Below are 18044 nucleotides of genomic sequence, written 5' to 3' on the forward strand. Positions count from 1 at the left end.
TGAACAGTGTCACATGACAGTATGATTCACCCTGTATCCAGACACAGCATGAATACAAAGGCTAACTATTATCTGAAGATACCTGTGATCCTTGCTACATGGGAAGCTGAGGCAGGATGACTTGAGTCCAGGATTGCAAGATCAACCCAGGGAGCACAGACTGTCTTAAAATCTAACCAAGTGCCTTTAATCCCAGATTTCTTTACATACTGAACTCCAGGCAAGCCACATGACATAGTGAGACCATGTCTCAAAAATACAAAAGTTAAGACAGGGTTTGGGAGTGTGGCTCAGCAGTAGACTAGCATGCACAAGACTCTGGGTTCCATCTTCTGTGATATGAGGAAACAAATGATTAGATAGCTACATTTACTGTTAAGGTATATACTCAAATAATTAAAACAAAAATTCACTTTTAACCATGGGTACAGACAGGGCTCTGGAGAAAATGACTGAGACCCCAGTTCACACCTTTGTTCTGACAAGCCCACGAATCCCAATGCTTTGTGCATCCCAGTGCTTCAGAAAGATTCCAAAGAAAGAATGAAGTTGCTGGGATATGCCGGACAGAAGGCAGCACTGCTCTGTAGAGCCAGGAGCTTCTTGTTCAAGTTCCTCAGGCTAAATTTAGCCTGGGAGCCAGAGCCAAAAGCAGCCGGCTAGAAGAAGGGCTCTGGGCTGTCTCATGGGGTGGCTCATATGGGGACAAAGTGGTGGAGGAGTGGTAAGAGGCCCCTTCATGACAAGGTAACCCTTCTCAGTTGCACTTGTCCGTACTGAACTCTCTGGCAGGGCTTTGAGGCAGTTGTTTGTGGAATTTGAACCTATTGAAACTGACTAAAATCCTCTTGTGAATTCCAAGAAACTGTCTATTCATTTGTCCTCTCGGGCAGGAAACTGAGGTCCAGAGGGGCAAAATCATATGCTCACTGCCATTTGGTTCATGGAATCTCCTGTGAAGGCTCCAAGCCAGAACTCCCAGATCCTGTGAGTGGTACCTGGAGTCTCTTCAGGTGTTACCAGGTCAAGATGAAGTCACCAGGGCAGTCCCTAACCCTGTGACTGGTGTCCTCTTATAAAGGAAGCAGCCAGGACACAAAGACAGACACACATGGAAGGACAAAGCAAGGGGAATGTGAAGGCAGGGATGAAAGACTGTTAGCAAGGGAAGAGACTGGAAAGGATTCCATCCGGGTGTCCAAGAGATCACACAGATCTGCTGACATCTTGACCATGGTCCTTTGGCCTCCAGAGCTAGGACATAACAGATTTCTGTTGTTTTAAGCATCTCAGCTTGTTGGAAGAAGGGACAGGGAAAGGACATGTCCTTTAGAGACACAGCCCTGGTGCCCTGCTTCTTCACCTAAGCTCTGACTGGCACTATCTACTCAGGTGTGAGCTCACCCACGGATGAACCCCTTGAAATAGCCCGCACCCTCACCTCAGTTTCTCAGCTGGGACCACATATTCAACACAGCATCTGTTTTGGGCAACATGTTACATGCAAGCAATTGCTGTGGTAAAACCCAAGGGAAACACATTTGAGCTCAAAGGTCAGCAGTAAAGTCCCTCACGGTGCAGATGTCAAGGCATTAGGGGCTTGAAGCAGCTGCCACACTGCGGCCAGGAAGCAGAGAGAAAGATGTTTGCTTTTGTTTCTCCTTTTTATACCGTGCTGGATTCCAGCCTCTTGAATGGTTTGTTCCCCTTGGCGGCCACTGAAGGTCTTTCTTCCTCAGTGAACCTAACCAAGAAAGTCCCTTCCAAGTGTGCCTAGAGGTGTCACATTGGCAATGTCAACCATCATATCACATCCCTGCTCCCCGTAAGTAACCCTCCCTCATTCATGTTTCTGTATCTCCACTCTTGTGAGTAACCCCAATAAGTCTGCTGGTTTGCTGAATAGGACTCTGGTGGAATCTCTCCTTTGGCGTATCATGGGCTCCCTATCTGGAGTGAACAGCTATCTGTTTATTTTCCCAGGAAATGTTAACTGCACCATATCACACAGGTGGGCAGCAAAATGGGCTACCCCGCCACTCTGCTTTCAAACTGCTTTGAACTCACTTCACTCCTGGCTGCATTCATCACCATGTCTCATGTTGATAACAAGAGCCCCGGGAGTCTGACTCATCGTGAGCAGCGCTGAGTCCTAGCCACTTAGTGAGCTCTCATAAATACTCTTCAGGCAAATTAATGCCTGAGTCCCAGAGAAATCCGTAGGTGCCTTCTGCCTCCCCCCTCCCCAAGCCTGGCTCATTCAGAACAAAACAAACAAAATAAAAACCAAAGTAGAGATGTTAAAAAAATTCCACCCCCCCAAACCCCTCAATTTAAGAAAACAATCAATACCATAATTTCTGAGGTAAAGATGAGGTAGGTTTGGCCATGAAAAACTCAAGGTTTGGTACTGACCGTGAAGGAGGCCAAAGGCCACAGTTTATGCTAATCAACATATTGGCTCCTTCTTGACTGTTGTCACTTTTTTGGGGATGTCCTTTTACCATCCACTCTCACTACTGTGGCAACCTGGTCAATCAGTTGTCGAGTCTGTGGTCCTGTAAGGCCGGTTACCACCTGGGCTTCTTCCTTCCCTGGCTCCCTCCAGCTACTTTGCAGCTTCAGTGTTGGTCACAAAGTCCAGGACACTCTTGCCTTGGGACTTTTGTCCCCTCCTGCCCACCTGCCCGGGTTGTGCTTTGAGGAAGACCCATAGGCTCCCCTCTCCTCTGTTAGGTCTTCTCAGGAGGATTTCTGCCTATCCCTTGGATAGTCTGTAACCTTTGATGGGTTCGTTTCCCTTAGCTCATATGACTCCTTCATGCTGTCTCATGTATGTATGTCTACATGTTTTCTGTGATATGTGTGTGTATGCATGTTCATGAATGTAGCTGGGTGAGGGGAGCCACGGATACCATCCACCCCAACAACTGACCACCTCCTTTGAGATGGAGTCTCTTACTGGTTTGGGGCTTGTCCAAGTAGGCGAGGCTAGCCCCATAGGTTCTCATCTCTGCCTTCACAGTTCTGGGGTTACAGGCATGGAGCACTTTCCCTAGGGATCAGATTCAGACCCTCCTGCTAGCAAGGCAAAGTGCCTTATTGATTGATTGAACTTGTGTAAAGTGAAACTGGACTGATGTGTAGCCCGGCTCTGTCTGTGTGACCCACACTGAGTATAAAACAGTTTTGTCCACCATCTTGGATTTAACACTTATCGGTTTCACCCACTAGCATGACAAGTCCTCAGTATCCTGAAATGTCACCACACAGTAGGTGTTGCTAATACACACATATGTTAGGCATCCACAGGGTGCTGCACACAGTGGGCACTCCATGGATACTTGGTGAGTGAATGAGTCCCCCAGAGCATCCGTGAGTGAGAAAAGGCTTAGGCCACAAACTCACCTCTGCTGCTTGTGGTCATTAGATATGAGTTTAGTAACAGAAAGCAAATGGTTTGCTGTTTCTTCATACAACCACAGGGAAGAGATGCAGTAAAAGGGGATCATGGGGACAAACACAGTGAGGAGGAAAGAAAGAAAACATGGTGAGGAGGAGGCTGAGGAAGAGGAGGGCAAGGAAGAGTGGAGAGGAAGGAGAGATGGAGAATGCATATGCAAATTAATACATAAGAGACACATGGGGACTAACACAGAGAGGGCTGCAAGGAATAGAGTCAGGATTGGATTAGAACTGACTCTGTTCTGTTGCAATTGTCTGGGAGACTCAGTAGACTAACCCCTCCTTCCCAATAAGTCTGTTTCTCATCTAGAGGATGGTATCAAAGCCACAAAAAAAAAAAAAACAAAAAACAAAAAACAAAAAAACCCCCACACCTTAATACAGGTTTTTGTTTTTGTTTTGTTTTGTTCTTGTTGTTTTGTTTTCTGGGTCTTGCTTTGGCTGGCTTGCTTGCAGCTTACTGTGTAGAACAGACTGTTCTCAAATTCAGAGATCTACTTGCCTCTGGTTCCTGAGTACTAGGATTATAGGCATGACATGATCAGCACAAAGCTGGGGTTTTTTTTGTTTGTTTTTTAAACAGATTTTTACCATTTTATTTGTGTGTGTGTGTGTGTGTGTGTGTGTGTGTGTGTGTGTGTGTGTGTGTGTGTGTGTGTGGTCAGAGATCCCCCGGAGCTAGAGTTATAGACAATTGTAAGTCACATGATGTGGGTGACTGAGAATTGAACTCAGGTCCTCAGGAAGAGCACCGTGTGTTCTTACCCATTAAGCCATCTCTCCAGCCCCAAGAACAAGGCTGTTTTTTAATCACTAACACTGGGCAACAAGGAAGTATTGGATTGAGCCACCCAATGGAGGTCGAGGATTTCAGTTACTTGCTAAACTATCACTTTCCAACTAAAGTAACTGCAGGTGCCACTGTGAGAGCCACTAAGTCTCAGAGAACTACATAAAGTCTTTGAAACTTGGTACTGCCATGAAACCACAAGACTTATGTGACCCACTGCCATATGGACTGTTGTAATAGCTGGCTGGTGATGCTCCATAATGGTTTTAGAAAAAACCTATCTATCCATCTACCTACCTACCTATCTATCTATCTATCTACCTACCTACCTACCTACCTACCTACCTATCTATCTATCTATCTATCTATCTATCTATCTATCTATCTATCTATCCATCCATCCATCTACCTATATATCTATCAATCATCTATCATCTATTTATCATTTATCTATCTACATACCCATCTATCATCTATCTATCTATCTATCTATCTATCTATCTATCTATCTATCTATCTATCTAATATTATGTGTTCCCTTGGAGACCAGAAGAGGACATCAGATCCCTTAGAGCTATATGCAGTTGTGAGCTACCTAGTGTGGGTGCTGGGAACAGAACCCAGGTCCTCTGCAAGAGCAGTATGTGTGTGAGCCATCTCTCTAGCCCTCTTTTGTCTTGTTCTGAGATAGTGTCATACTAAGTGACCCAGCATGATCTCAAGCTATCAACCCTTCTATCTCAGGCTCCCCAGTGCCTACGTAACAGCTCTGAGCCACCACATTCAACTCATAAACCTGCTTTACAGATATGAGAATTGCAATATAATTGGTTCTGTCCTTCATCTTGCTTTGTGTAAATACATGACTGTATATGTATGTGTATGCATGTATTTGTATGTGTCTGTGTGCATGTATATATATACTAAACATATGCACTTATTAGATGTATGTGTATGCATGTGTACGTGTGTGTACATGCATGTGTATATGTATGCATTGGAGTATAACATGCATGTATAGATGCATGTGTGTGTGTTTATATGTGTATGCATGTGTAAGACACAGTACAGTGCTGTCCACCTTTTTTATTTTTAAGGCGGAGTCTCTCACTGGCCTGGAGCTTGATAGGGTAGTTTGGCAAATGCCAGGGGGTCCTCCTGCCTCCACCTCTCCAGCTCTGGCATTACAGGAATGAGCTACCATACCCAGTGCTTTTTTCTTTCTTTTTTTGTTTGTTTGTTTTTTTTGTTTTGGCATGGATTCTGTGGGTCAAACTCAAATCCTCATTCTTGTGTGGCAAGCATTTTCCCATGTGAGCCATCTCCCCATCCTAATTTCATTTTTTTTCTTTTTTTCAGAGCTGGGAACTGAACCCAGGGCCTTGCACTTGCTAGGCAAGCGCTCTACCACTGAGCTAAATCCCCAACCCCCCTAATTTTATTTTTTAAAAAGCCACTATATAAATTAATTTAGCTATGATTTGTCTTTGGGGAGGAGAATCCTCCAGATTCATGGAAAACTCACAGTGCAGCAGGGCTCAAGGCTTCAGTGTACCTGATTTTGGTGGTGGTGGGAGGCATCCTGTCTCTCTGAGAGACGAAGCAGACAAACTGTGGGCAGCAGCACAAGGCAACACTACGCTCCTATACAAAGAATAAGAACTCTGTCTTGCCACATAGAACATTCTAGAATATGATGTTAGAGGAGAGAGAGAAGGAGGCATGGAAAAGTGTAGGGTGTGACATTAAGGTGCTAGGATGGACAATACAGATGAAAAGAATGAACGTGTGGTGTGTGCAGTGTGTGTGTGTGCACATGTCACGTGCCTGTGTGTGAGGCAGATCTTGACACTGGTTAGTCTGGGCAGCCAGCTTGTCTAGGAATCCCATCTCTGTTTCCTGAGCACAGCAGGTACAGGCAGGCCACCCCCTCCCCGCTTGGCATCCACGTGAGGATTCACACCTGACCTTCGCCCATACGAGACAAGCACTTTATCTACTGGACCACCTCCCAGCCCAATCAGTAGCTCTGGTTCTTCTCATGCAGCCTGTCCTCTGGCTCTGTGGTCAGAAACAGTCAGAAGATGACACAGACCTGCACCGAGCACACTCAGAACACCTCTCACCCATGCTCTCTGAGCTACACAGCGCGAACCACGCCGAGAGCATCCGTGATGCAAAGGCTGGCACAGCATGATTTAGAGAACACGGGGAGCTGTTCAAGTTCCACCCCATTTCACCTGGGACCGTGGTGTCAGGTGACCCAATGACCCATGGCTGCTGAGAGATGCTTAGCGACTAAAGCGGAAGGCAGGGCAGGCACCGTGGCTGGTGACAGGGTGCTTCCCAAGTGTATGCATTTCAGAGTGACTAAATCAAATATACTCAGTGTTTCTAGAATCTGGGTGTCTGTCATGTATTATAGAATGGGTGAGCCAGCCATTGCCTGTGACCACGACCTGGTCCTCTCTCCCCGCTTCGGTTCACAGTTTTGTCCTGCCAGGTGGTTTGTGTACATATCTATGTAGAAAGTCTGGCATGTGTGCCCAAGCCCCAGCTGTGTTCGTGCTGGTGGCTGCCTAATGGGGACACATTAACACATAGGAAAGGATCTCACAGAAATGAATGGACTCAAGCTTAGACAACTAAGGGTTCCGATAACTTACCACGACCTAGAAACTGGACAGCAACACCCTTATAGTCACCCCCTCCCCCATGGGTGCTATAGACTCCATATGTCATGGAAGGCATGCCCAGGGCACGATGGTCCCACTTTTCTTTTTACCCATACTGAATTCAGGATCACACACTGAGACCAAATTTAACATACAGCTGAGGTACCAGTAGGAAGGTACTGTCTATGTAGGAGCCTCTGGCATTTTCCAAGACCACCAGGTTTGACCCAGCTCGGGGATCCCCTCCCCACCACTGGGCATGCTCCAGCAGCACTTACATTGTAGAGGAGATCAGTCCAGCCTTCCATGGTGATGCACTGGAAAACAGTGAGCACAGCAAACAGGATGTTGTCGAACTGAGTGATGCCGTTGTTGGGCCCTTCCCAGTACGGCTGACATTTGGTCCCGTTGGGGCAGGTGCGGGCAGGCTCCTCTGTCCCACACGGAGCTGGCGACTCACCCTGGATGTCGTCTAAGAAGGACAGAGGGGAGGGTAAGAGGAGAAGGGAAAACCAGCTGAGGATGGGAAACCATGGTTACTGGGATGAGATGACATCAGCATTTGGTGTTAGATCTCTCTCTCTCTCTCTCTCTCTCTCTCTCTCTCTCTCTCTCTCTCTCTCTCTCTCAAGATTTATTTATTTATTATATATAAGTACACTGTAGCTGTCTTCAGACATACCAGAAGAGTGCATCAGATCCCATTACAGATGGTTGTGAGCTACCAAGTGGTTGCTGGGATTTGAACTCAGGACCTTTAGAAGAGCAGTCAGTGCTCTTAACCACTGAGCCATCTCTCCAGCCCGGTTCTAGATCTCTTAACCATGTGCATCACCAGATCCTTCAACTCTCATTTGTTTTTGCCTGTTTTCCACCAGTTGAAACTCTTTCTTTGCCTTTCCTTTTCCAAAACGGGGAAGACAGGGTTTCTCTGTGTAGTCATGCCTTAGAACTCCCTGCTCTGTAGACCAGGTTGGCCTCAGGCTCAGAGATCTGCCTGCCTCTGCCCCCTGAGTGCTGGGATTAAAGGTGTGTGCCACCACCACCTTAGCCTCTGTCTTTTCTTAACCTGTTGAAACTGAGTCTTTCTCTTTAAGGTTACAAATTGTCCTTCAAGTGTAGCTTTGACTGCATCTCAGAAACAATGTCACAGTCACTCCTTACTGTTGTGAAAACCGTCCCTATGGTGGCTTGAGTAGCTGTGGTCCCTACAGAGTCATGTATTTGAATGCTTGGTCACCAGGGAGTGGCATTATTGGGATATGTGCTCTCGTTGGAAGAAGTGTGTCACCGAGGGTAGGCTTTGACGTTTTAGAAGCTCAAGAACAGCGCAGCGTCTCTTTCTCTTCCTGCTGTCTATGATCCAGATGTAGAACCCTCAGCTCCTTCTCCAGCACCGTGTCTGCCTGGATGCTACCATGCTTCCTGCCATGATGATAATGGACTAAACATCTGAACTGTAAGCCAGCCCCAATTAAATATTTTCCTTTGTTTAAGAGTTGCTGAGTTCATGCTGTCTCTTCACAGCAATAGAACCTTAAGTAACACGACCCCCAGTTACCATTATTATGTCTCCTTTGACCAATAGGTAACTAAAAAATATTTCTCTGAGGGGGGAAAGAAAAACATTGAGAAAAAAAGGAAGACAGAGAGGTGACTTCCCATGTACCCATCACTGATCACAACATCAAGTGATCCTGGGCCAGCCTTGCTCACATCCACCCCCTACACACTCAGACCACTTGCTAGAATAGTGTAAGAACAAATCCCCAACACCAAGTTGTGTCATCTACACATGACTCTTGGTTTCCAAGCCTTCATAGCTCTTTCTTCCCGGGCTTAGTTGGCAGCCATGTGATCCAGCAATCTATGCTGTATCTGTGCAGTCTTTAGAGACCGAGACGTGGTCTGTGGTCCACAGCATGGTCAGATCGGGCCACCGTAAGATGCATGTCATCTGGGTGTACTTCTAGGGCCCAGCTGAATGCTTTTCTTTATGACGTGCATGGGGTGCACACATGTTCCCACCCTTACCTGAGGGTGGGAGCAGAACCGAGTGTTCTCCCCAATAACAGGAGATAACTGTGACACACCAGGAATGCCAAGGGATCCTGCTTAACACTGAGAGCCAAGGCAGCCTGCAGGGGAGGAGCGGGCTGTGCAGGTCACATCCGTGACAGGGAGGCATGGAGCACCCACGGCTAACACCTGGCTTAATCCGGCCACAAACCCACTGTGTAGCTCTGCATCTTGGAAAACCTCCTCTCACAACACCCCCAGGACCAAGAAGGCTCGGGGGTTGGGGGAGAGGACATGTTTGAAAACAACAACAATGACAACAGCAGCAGCAGCAGCAACAACAACAACAACAGCAGCAGCAGCCAAGTGTCTAAAAGCTCCAGTTTCCGTTTCCTGTGTGCAGCTGGCTCTACCGAGCCCACTCCAACTGCACGCAGGGAAGGAAGACCGTGTGCAGCTCCCACTTGATGGGTGGTGCATCCCGCCAACAGAAGGGTACACACTAGGGGTAGTGAGTGGCTCACACCCGTCACCCCAGCACCCGGATCCAAAGATGACTGGTTTCAGGCTAGCCTGGGCTATACAGTGAGACAGAGACCAAACCAAATGAAAAATAAAGATAAAAGCACAATAAATTATAAACTAGACAAAGGCAACAAAAGGCTTTGCCTCTAGCTTAGAGGGCTAGACTGCTCGGACATAGTTCACATAGGAGAGTGGGATCTTTAAAGCTTAAGACTCAGGGCAGGAAGAAAAACTCTACAGAGGCTCTAATGGGAAGATCATTTGTGTCTCCAGAACTTTCTCTACACCATTTCCAGCCCAAATCTGGCTCCTATAAGCCCTCCATGCTCACCTGGTAGTTCTGGGGTCCTACCCCCCAATTTTCCTGTGAGTGGGAAGTGCTCGGCCTCCTGCCTAGAAATATCTGCAAGCCAGGGCCTTGTTCATCCAGGATTCTGAAAACTCTTAGAAAACAGGAAGCATTCCACTTTGTCTTGGCGTCTGTGAATGTGTGGGATGGCGGTGGGTGACAGGAAGTGGGCTTCCCGTGTCTGTGGCTGGAAACCACCTATCTTTAGCAACATCATCCAGAGGTGTGCTCGACCCCAGCCCCCTCAACCCTAGCCGTCCGCCAAGCACTCCCAGGGCTGATTCGAGAAACGCAGCCATCCGGAGTCGGAGAAATTCAGCTATAAATATATTTTAAAATTAGCCTGCTGCCGGGGCGTCTGTATATATCTGTCTCTTACTCACACATTTTACAGTCTTAATCAGGAGCTCCTTGGATCGCCTCCCGATTCCAGGCTCCTGTCCTCCACGGCTCCACCTACATCTGTCCCCCCACAACCCCACTGGGACCCTAGCCAGTCAGCCCTGGGTGGGAAAACAAAACAAAAACAAAAACACCCCAGGAAGCTCACACAGCCTAAGTCCCCGAGCCCTAAGTTTGGGTGTTTCTGCGTGTGGCTGACAGACACACGCTCTTTCTCTGTCTTCCGCCTGGGTGAGGCCAGGTGCAGAAATAGATCTGCCTCAATTAACACCTTCTTCATTGGAGAAAGAAATAATTAGGCCATTCCGTATTGAGAAAACTTCACAAGCCCAGGAAAGTAGAAGCGGGAGAAGGAAGAAATGAAGTCCATGGCCTTCTAGAACCTTCGCGGCTGGGACCAGGAAGGGCATCATCTCTGTGGACTTGCTCGGGGTGGGTGGGTGTGGCTGGTACAAGGCTATTACGCTCCCTGGCTGTCTTTTCTGACAAGGTCCTGCACCCCTCTGCCCACGGTTCACGCTGGCTCTGGAGACCTAGAGTGCCTGCTCTGCAGTCGGTGGTCCAAGTACTGAAACACAGGCACCACCCTCATATTTGGGCATCAGGTGGTTCAATTCTGGAGAGTCTGGGATCGAACCGGGATGCATCCAGAAGGGCCCACACCTCCAAATGCCTTCTGTACTACTGCTCAGACTTGAGCCCCAGCTGTACCTTCATGCTGATCTCTGTGGGACCCAAATCACTGCTCCCTCTGGACTCAGCCTCCCAAGGGTTAACAAAAGCATGATGGGGCACAGAGGCCCTGACTGGGAGGCCAGGCAGCACCTGCTGGGTCCTGGGTTCTGACTGAGTGAGACAGGATTCTATCAGGCAGGGTTCCCACTGCCTGGGACATGACCTGTCAGGTGTTGGGTTCTGAGGGAGCAGGGCAGGATCATCCCTTGTTCATACTGTTACCTTGCCCTGCCCTCTGTGTCTGTGATGGAAGTGTACTTCCTGCTGTTTCCAGACACCACAGCGTGCATTTCCCATGTTCACAGGAAAACCTGCCCAAGAGCATGCCCTGAGCCTGTCTTTCTGTCTCCCAGGGGTATCTCAGGGATCACTTTCGAATAAACCACTTGCCCCTGGGTTGCCTTCTAGGGGCCCCCAAACCCAATGCTGTAGCTGCAATCGAGTTTTCAGAGGCGGTTGTGGCTGGCGTCTTTCCTGCAGGCAGTTTGGCTGTGCTGGGGGTGTATCCAAGGCCTCACGCATGTTCAGCAAGACCTCAGCCCCCAGCTCTGCACACAGCTTTCTTTTTCTCTTTAGGTATAGCACTGGCTGTCCCGGAAGTAGCCTGTAAACCTGGCTGGCCCCCACTTCAGAGATCTACCTGCTTCTTCTGCCCCCAGATTCTGGGATCACAGCCTGTGTCACTATCCGTGGCTAACACACAGCTTTGCTTCTGTGGACTGTAAGCCGTCCCTTTGCTTCATGGTGGCAGCGCCCAGTATCAGCTGCTCTGTGGTTGGGAGGACGATTCCTTCCCTCTCCTTTCTAGAGCTTTCCTCCCCAACCCCCACCCCAAGGAAAACCTCGAATCCCACGGTGCGGACCTACCTGTCCCCTCTTCAAAGCAGGTGGTATGAAATTTTCCCATATAAAATTCTAACCCTATGATTGCAAAAATAAGGATTGCAAAAAACAGGAGGAGGCCGATCTGCAGCAGAGGGATCATCGCCTTCATGATTGACTTCAGGACGACTTGTAAACCTGGGGAGACAGAGAGAGGCCGGCCGGTGAGCAAGGACCCCGCCCAGTGCCTTCCTGAGCCCAGCGTGGGGTTGGCAAAGAGGGAGGCGGTCACGGCACCCCAAGAAAGGCCTTTTTGGTTATAAAACTTTAAAAATATTTATTATCTACTTCCAGGGCCCAAAGGGTAGCTGGCCAGGGCTTTCTAGCCATTTTCTGGGCTGCTCAGTAGCTTCCTTCCAAAAGGGGGCACTGTTTCCCTAAAGTGCCCCAAGCCAATAGGGGCCACTTTTTCCTTCATCCCGAACGTCCCTGAGGTTACCAGCAACCCTGCATAGGCCTGCAGCAAGCACCTCAACTCTCAAATCCAAGGAACTAAATTCCCCAGAAACTCCTCAGCTTGTGGCCCTGACCCGTCCAGGCAGCTGGCTGGGAAGTGAGGCTCGGGGAGATCTGGTTCCTCTATGGGCTCAAGAGACACACTCGTGTGTGCCTGACGCAGCCTGCTGCTCCCTAGCCACCACACAGGCTTCCCTGTTGTTAGGTACTCAATTGAGAGGGATGACACCGGGGTCAGGGCATCCCTGGGGGCCATGGCGAGCTAGGTGTGGAAGATCGGGAAGCAGAGAACATCAGGTCAGGGCCCAGGCAAGCCCTTGTCCTTGCAGGCCCACCATCGGTGTCTTTACCTCACTAGGGCTTTACAGCCATGGGTCAGGAACAGTTTTAGGACTAGAAATACTTTTAAATTTCATCTTATGCGAAGAGTCCCATGATTCTAGACGGTTTGGTAATTTGTTCATGGTTGTGTGTTGCGGAGGTCAGAGAACAGCTTTGTAGAGTAGGTTCGCTACTTTTCTGGAGGTCTTAGGGATCCAAGTCCCGTTATCCTCACGAGTGATTTACCAATTGAGCTATGTCCACCCACCACTGCCCTAAACTCAAGAGATTCATAACAACTTCCTTCCCTCCCTCTTTCTCTAGTTAGAAACTTGAGATTCTAACTTCCCTGTGAAGCAGGTCGAATCCCGACTGCAGTCTCTGTGCTGCGCACAGACCGTGCAGTACCCAGAGGTCAGGAGTTTTACCTGCGTCTGCTCAGTAAAATGGATGCTGCTTGCACAGTCTGCACATATCTTCCCGTGGAACTTAAATAACCTTGGGATAACTTCTTTTCTTTTGAGACAGGTTTTCTCTTTCTAGCCTGACTGTCCTGGAACTCTCTATGTAGACCAGACTGGCCTCAAGTTAAAAAAATATCGGGGTTGGGGATTTGGCTCAGTGGTAGAGCACTTACCTAGGAAGCGCAAGGTCCTGGGTTCGGTCCCCAGCCCCGAAAAAAAAAGAAAAAAAAAATATCCACCTGCCTCTGCCTCTCTAGTGCTGGGATCAATGGTGTGAGTCACTACACCCAGCTTCTATATGACTTCTAATACCTAATACGATGTTAATGCTATACACATTATAAAATAAATAATTGTTAGACTAGGCTTTCAGGGGTAATACCAAGAAAAGCATGAGCTCTGTACAGAGCTGTGTGCTCACGGACTCTTTCAGACACTGAATCTGCGTGTGGGGAGCCCATGGGCACCGGGCAGGCTATGTAAGGGCTCTTCCTTGTGTTCGTCACAGGTAAGTGGTTTTTTTTTTGTTATTATTTTTATTATTATTTGGTTTTTCGAGACGGGGCATCCTTGTGTAGCCTTGGCTGTCCTGGACTTAGCTCTGTAGATCAGGCTGGCCTCGAACTCGCAGAGACCCATCTGCCTTTGCCTGCTGAATGCTGGAACTAAAGACGTGCACCACCACTGCCCGGCTTTAATGACTTTTTTGTGTGCACTGGCGTTTTGCCTGCAGGGTTGTCTGTGAGAGGGTGTCAGAACTCCCAAAACTGGAGTTACAGACAGTTGTGAGATGCTATTTGGATGCTGGGAACTGAACCCAGGTCCTCTAGAAGAGCAGCCAGTGCTCTTAACCACTGAGCTGACTCTCCAGCCCTCCACTTACATACATTTGTCTGTCTGTCTATCTGTCTATCTACCTATCTACCTATATCTACCTATCTACCTATCTCTATCATCCATCCATCCATCCATCCATCCATCCATCCATCCATCCATCTATCTATCTATCTATCTATCTATCTATCTATCTCTATCTCTACCTATCTACCTCTATCTGTCTCTCTGTCTGTCCATCTGTCTATCTATCTATCTATCTATCTATCTATCTATCTATCTATCTATCTATCTATCTATCTATCTATCTATCTATCTATTGTGTGAGCCTATGTGTCACAGTGAACCGTAAAGGTCATAGGAGGACTCACAGGAAGTGGGGCTCTCCGTGTGGGGCCCAGGAAGGGAGCTCAGGTGCGCAGGCACCTTTGCCTTCTCCTTGTTCCCTCCCTTCATCCTAGCAAATGTCAGGCTCACCCTATCCACCAGGGTGAGCAGCGCCATCGTGTTAGTACTGGCTTGTCACCTGCTCTTAATTTAATGGGACACAGGCGCCTGCTGGGCTCCCAGAACCCGGCTATGAGCTCCTTTTCCCTGTAAAATAAATGTGCTAGTAGTCATCTGGGAAATCTTTTTATTTTAATTTTAAACTTTCTTATAGGGTGAGGGGGAAGCCACAACGAGGCAAATACTGAGAGACCTCTTTAGATCCGGATGGGAGTGGCTCTGATCAGCATGAGGCCAATACATGGGACACAATGACAGGGCAGCGGAGTGCTTATTTGTTCCACCCCCTACCCGTGTGTGTGTGTGTGTGTGTGTGTGTGTGTGTGTGTGTGTGTAAGCTTGAGGTTGATGTCAGGTGTCTTCCTCAAATCTCACTAAACCTGATACTCATTGATTCAGCGAAACCGGCTGGCCATGAGCTCCAGGGAGCCTCTGTCTCCACTTTCCAGCACTAGAATTACGGACATCACCACACCCATCTTTTTTTTTTTTTTAGTTCTTTGCCACTAAACTCAGGGCCTCACGGTTGTGGAAAGTATTCTACGAACTGAACCATCCTTCAGCTGCCCAGAACAACTGCTTTCTGATTTCTATCAGGTGAGAACGTGGGCTAGAAATAGCCCTCTGGCGGCATCTGGTCTGGCTTGGAACACTGGGGACAGAATCCTGAGCCTGTGCTGCGGCCCTCCCCATGGCGTGAGGCCCAGACATCCCTGGAGAACAAGCAAGCAGGGAAGTGTGCATGGTCCCTGTGTTCATCCTACCCACCTGTCAAGGACTCCTCTGAGCCTCACCCTTCTCATCTGTGCAATGGATATCCACCGACTGAGTACAGTGGCAAGATGAGAGCATTGGAGGCTCTCTGTGCAGTGTTCCATTCACAGGTACTAAAGGCACAGTCATTACCACAGGGCTACCTCCCAGGCATGCAGTTCTGCTTGCTAACTCTCACTTGGATCCTTCTTTCTCATGTGACCCTAATCCAACTATTCAGCCATCCCAAGTCTCTGTGCCTACTTCTAAAATGGAGACGTGGCATTGATTATATGATAGGTTCTGGGTGCTAAAGAAGACATGCGCAGAGCATGACGCCTGGGAGACTATAGACGCTCATTAAAGGGGTGAGGCCTCTGACCTGCTTCCAGAGACCACGTAGACCTGGTTCCTGTGAACCCCTGAGGGGGAGCATGCCCTGATGGGAATGGGGAGGGGTGGGGGCTAAGCAGAGTCTTCTAGAAGGACGGAGACTCACGCACTTGGGATTCCAGACACCAGCTTGAGTGGCCGCAGCACACGAACCGCCCTCAGTGTCCGTAGATCAAACTCCGTCCCGACAGTGGCCAAGATGCTACAGGAGAAAATGACAGTAAGACACAAAAGCTAGGTCACCTCAGCTGGGGACTAGACAACACCAAGTCAGTTCTATCTCTCATTGAGTGACAGTGAAAATTCCTGTCTTTTGGAATGAGAGGTGGTTTATTACCCCCCTCTTTCTTTCCAAGTATGTGTGTGATGTTATGGTGCCTGTATGTACCCACGGAGAGGGGACATACCTTTACTCCCAAATGCTCATGGGCCAGCTAGCCTGGAGTACACAGACGGGCAGAGACAGCCAGTGACACCCTGTTCTCTTTTCTCTTCCTCCACCAAATGCTTGTCTTATATGTGATAAATATGCAAGTGTTGTCTGTACACACGTATATAATTTTTTGAGACACTATGTCACTGTCTGGACTGGTCTGGAGCTAATTATGTAGACCAGGATGACCCAAACTCATAGAGATCTTCCTGCAGATTCTGCCTCCCAAGTGCTAGGATGAAAAGCATAAACCACCCCACCCAGCAAATGTATATATGTATATGTATATATAACAGTATGACAGTGTAACATACTTATTATATAGCTCATGCTGTTTTGAACTCATAGAAATCCTCCTGCGTCAGTATACACGCACACACACACTCTCTCTCTCGAAGAGACCATCTTATCACACAGCACAAGCTGGCCTGAGCTGTGCTGTTCTAATTTCACAACCTCCTGAATGCCGGGATTCCGACCATGCCTGGCTCACCCCAACTTTGCAGTTTTCTTTGGGCTCCTTCAGATTTCCTCCGACAAGCACCACTTTATTCCTGAGCCCCGCTTTCCTCTTTCTGTGCAGACAGAAGCTGTTGCCTGGCACGCACAGAGGAGTTAAGGGTCTGTGTGTGTTGAGGAAGCTGAGAGAGCCCAGTAAACACATCAAATGTCAAAGTGATGTGTACTGAGGAGAAAAAAACGTGTGAGGGAGGCAAACCGGGGAAGACAGGGTTGGAAGGGAAGTGGTGGCATTTACATCAGTACAGCTCCTTATCACATGGGGGCAGCATCCCAGGGTTCTTATCCAGATTGGGACAGGGTGTGGCTCAGGGGTAGAGTCCCTGCCTAGAATCCCGCAGTGAAGAACTGGAGTGTGGCTCAGTGTCTAAGTGTCTGTTTAACATCCACAAGGCCCTGACTTTCATCCCAAGTAGAGGGAGAAGAGAACAGACCAGCCATGGCGCAAAGTTCAGCCATTCTCTGTTATCTACAGTGTGTGCTTCCAGGATGACCCAGTGCTGTACTGAAACAATGGGTCCACATTCCTGGTGTGGACTGGGGTGCTATGTATGTCAACCTGCAGACATCCTCCTGTGGATTGTGTGTATGGGCGTGCATGTGCCACGGGCTGCTCGAGGAGGTTAGGGGACGACCTTCAGATGCTGACCCTTGCCTTTGCCCTGTTGGACACAAGATCTCTCCCCTGCTATTGAATGAGGCATATTGAGATTAAAGGGATGCACTTGTACTTACACACACACACACACACACACACACACACACACACACACGCACACACGTCTTAAATATATATATATTATATATATATATGCCATACAAATGTTTAAGACAAGTTTTTACTTTGTAGCCCATGTTGTTGTTCTTGGAAGGGGGGGCAGTTTTCCTGTCTCCCCTTAAGTGCTGTGTTAATAGACAGGAACCCCCATTCCCACTCTGCCTCTGGGCCAGAGCTCCAGTTCTAAAACATTAGCATTAATTATTGTTCTTTGTGGTACTGATGATGGGGTCCAAGACCACAGCCATGCAGAGTGAGCCCTGCCACTGGGATCCTCCTCCGACCCCTGGCTCTCTGAGACAGGTTCTCACTTGTAATCCAAGCCGGCTTTAGACCTGTGATCGTTCTGCCTCAGCCTCCCAGGGACCACAAGCACAGGACACTGTGTCCAACTGGAATTGCACGGTCTTAGGATCCGCATCGTGCCCCTCGCTTTCTCAGATCTTTCTCAGAGCAAAGCCCTGTGTCACTGCAGCCCCCCCCCCCCCCGTCTCTCTGCTGATTCTGCTCCAGCCCTCCCCCATCACTATTCTTCAAAGACAAAAGGAGTTCAAGTCTACCCTTGAACTAAAACAAATACCAGGGTGGGGGCAGGGCCAGAGCCTGAGATAATCAGAACAGGGCATGGGCAGGGCTGGTGCTCGATAGGAAATCAGCCCAAGGATGGCCCACAGATCCAAGAGCAAGGTCTGTGGCTCCTGAATCAGGAGGCAGGAAACTGGAAAAGGGAGACCCCCAATAGTG

At 48.5% G+C, this 18044-nt stretch overlaps 1 protein-coding gene across 1 annotated transcript in view; it reads right to left on the bottom strand.

The window, feature by feature from the left end:
• The window catches only part of Cacna1a (calcium voltage-gated channel subunit alpha1 A), a 295849-nt gene that overhangs the window by 111150 nt on the left and 166655 nt on the right, over positions 1-18044 (bottom strand). Inside the window, 3 exon segments of the mRNA XM_032887650.1 lie at positions 7209-7402; positions 11828-11980; positions 15681-15772. Of these exon segments, the coding sequence (XP_032743541.1) occupies positions 7209-7402; positions 11828-11980; positions 15681-15772 (439 nt within the window).

Source organism: Rattus rattus, chromosome 17 (genome assembly GCF_011064425.1).
Source record: "Rattus rattus isolate New Zealand chromosome 17, Rrattus_CSIRO_v1, whole genome shotgun sequence".
Classification (NCBI taxonomy): domain Eukaryota; kingdom Metazoa; phylum Chordata; class Mammalia; order Rodentia; family Muridae; genus Rattus; species Rattus rattus.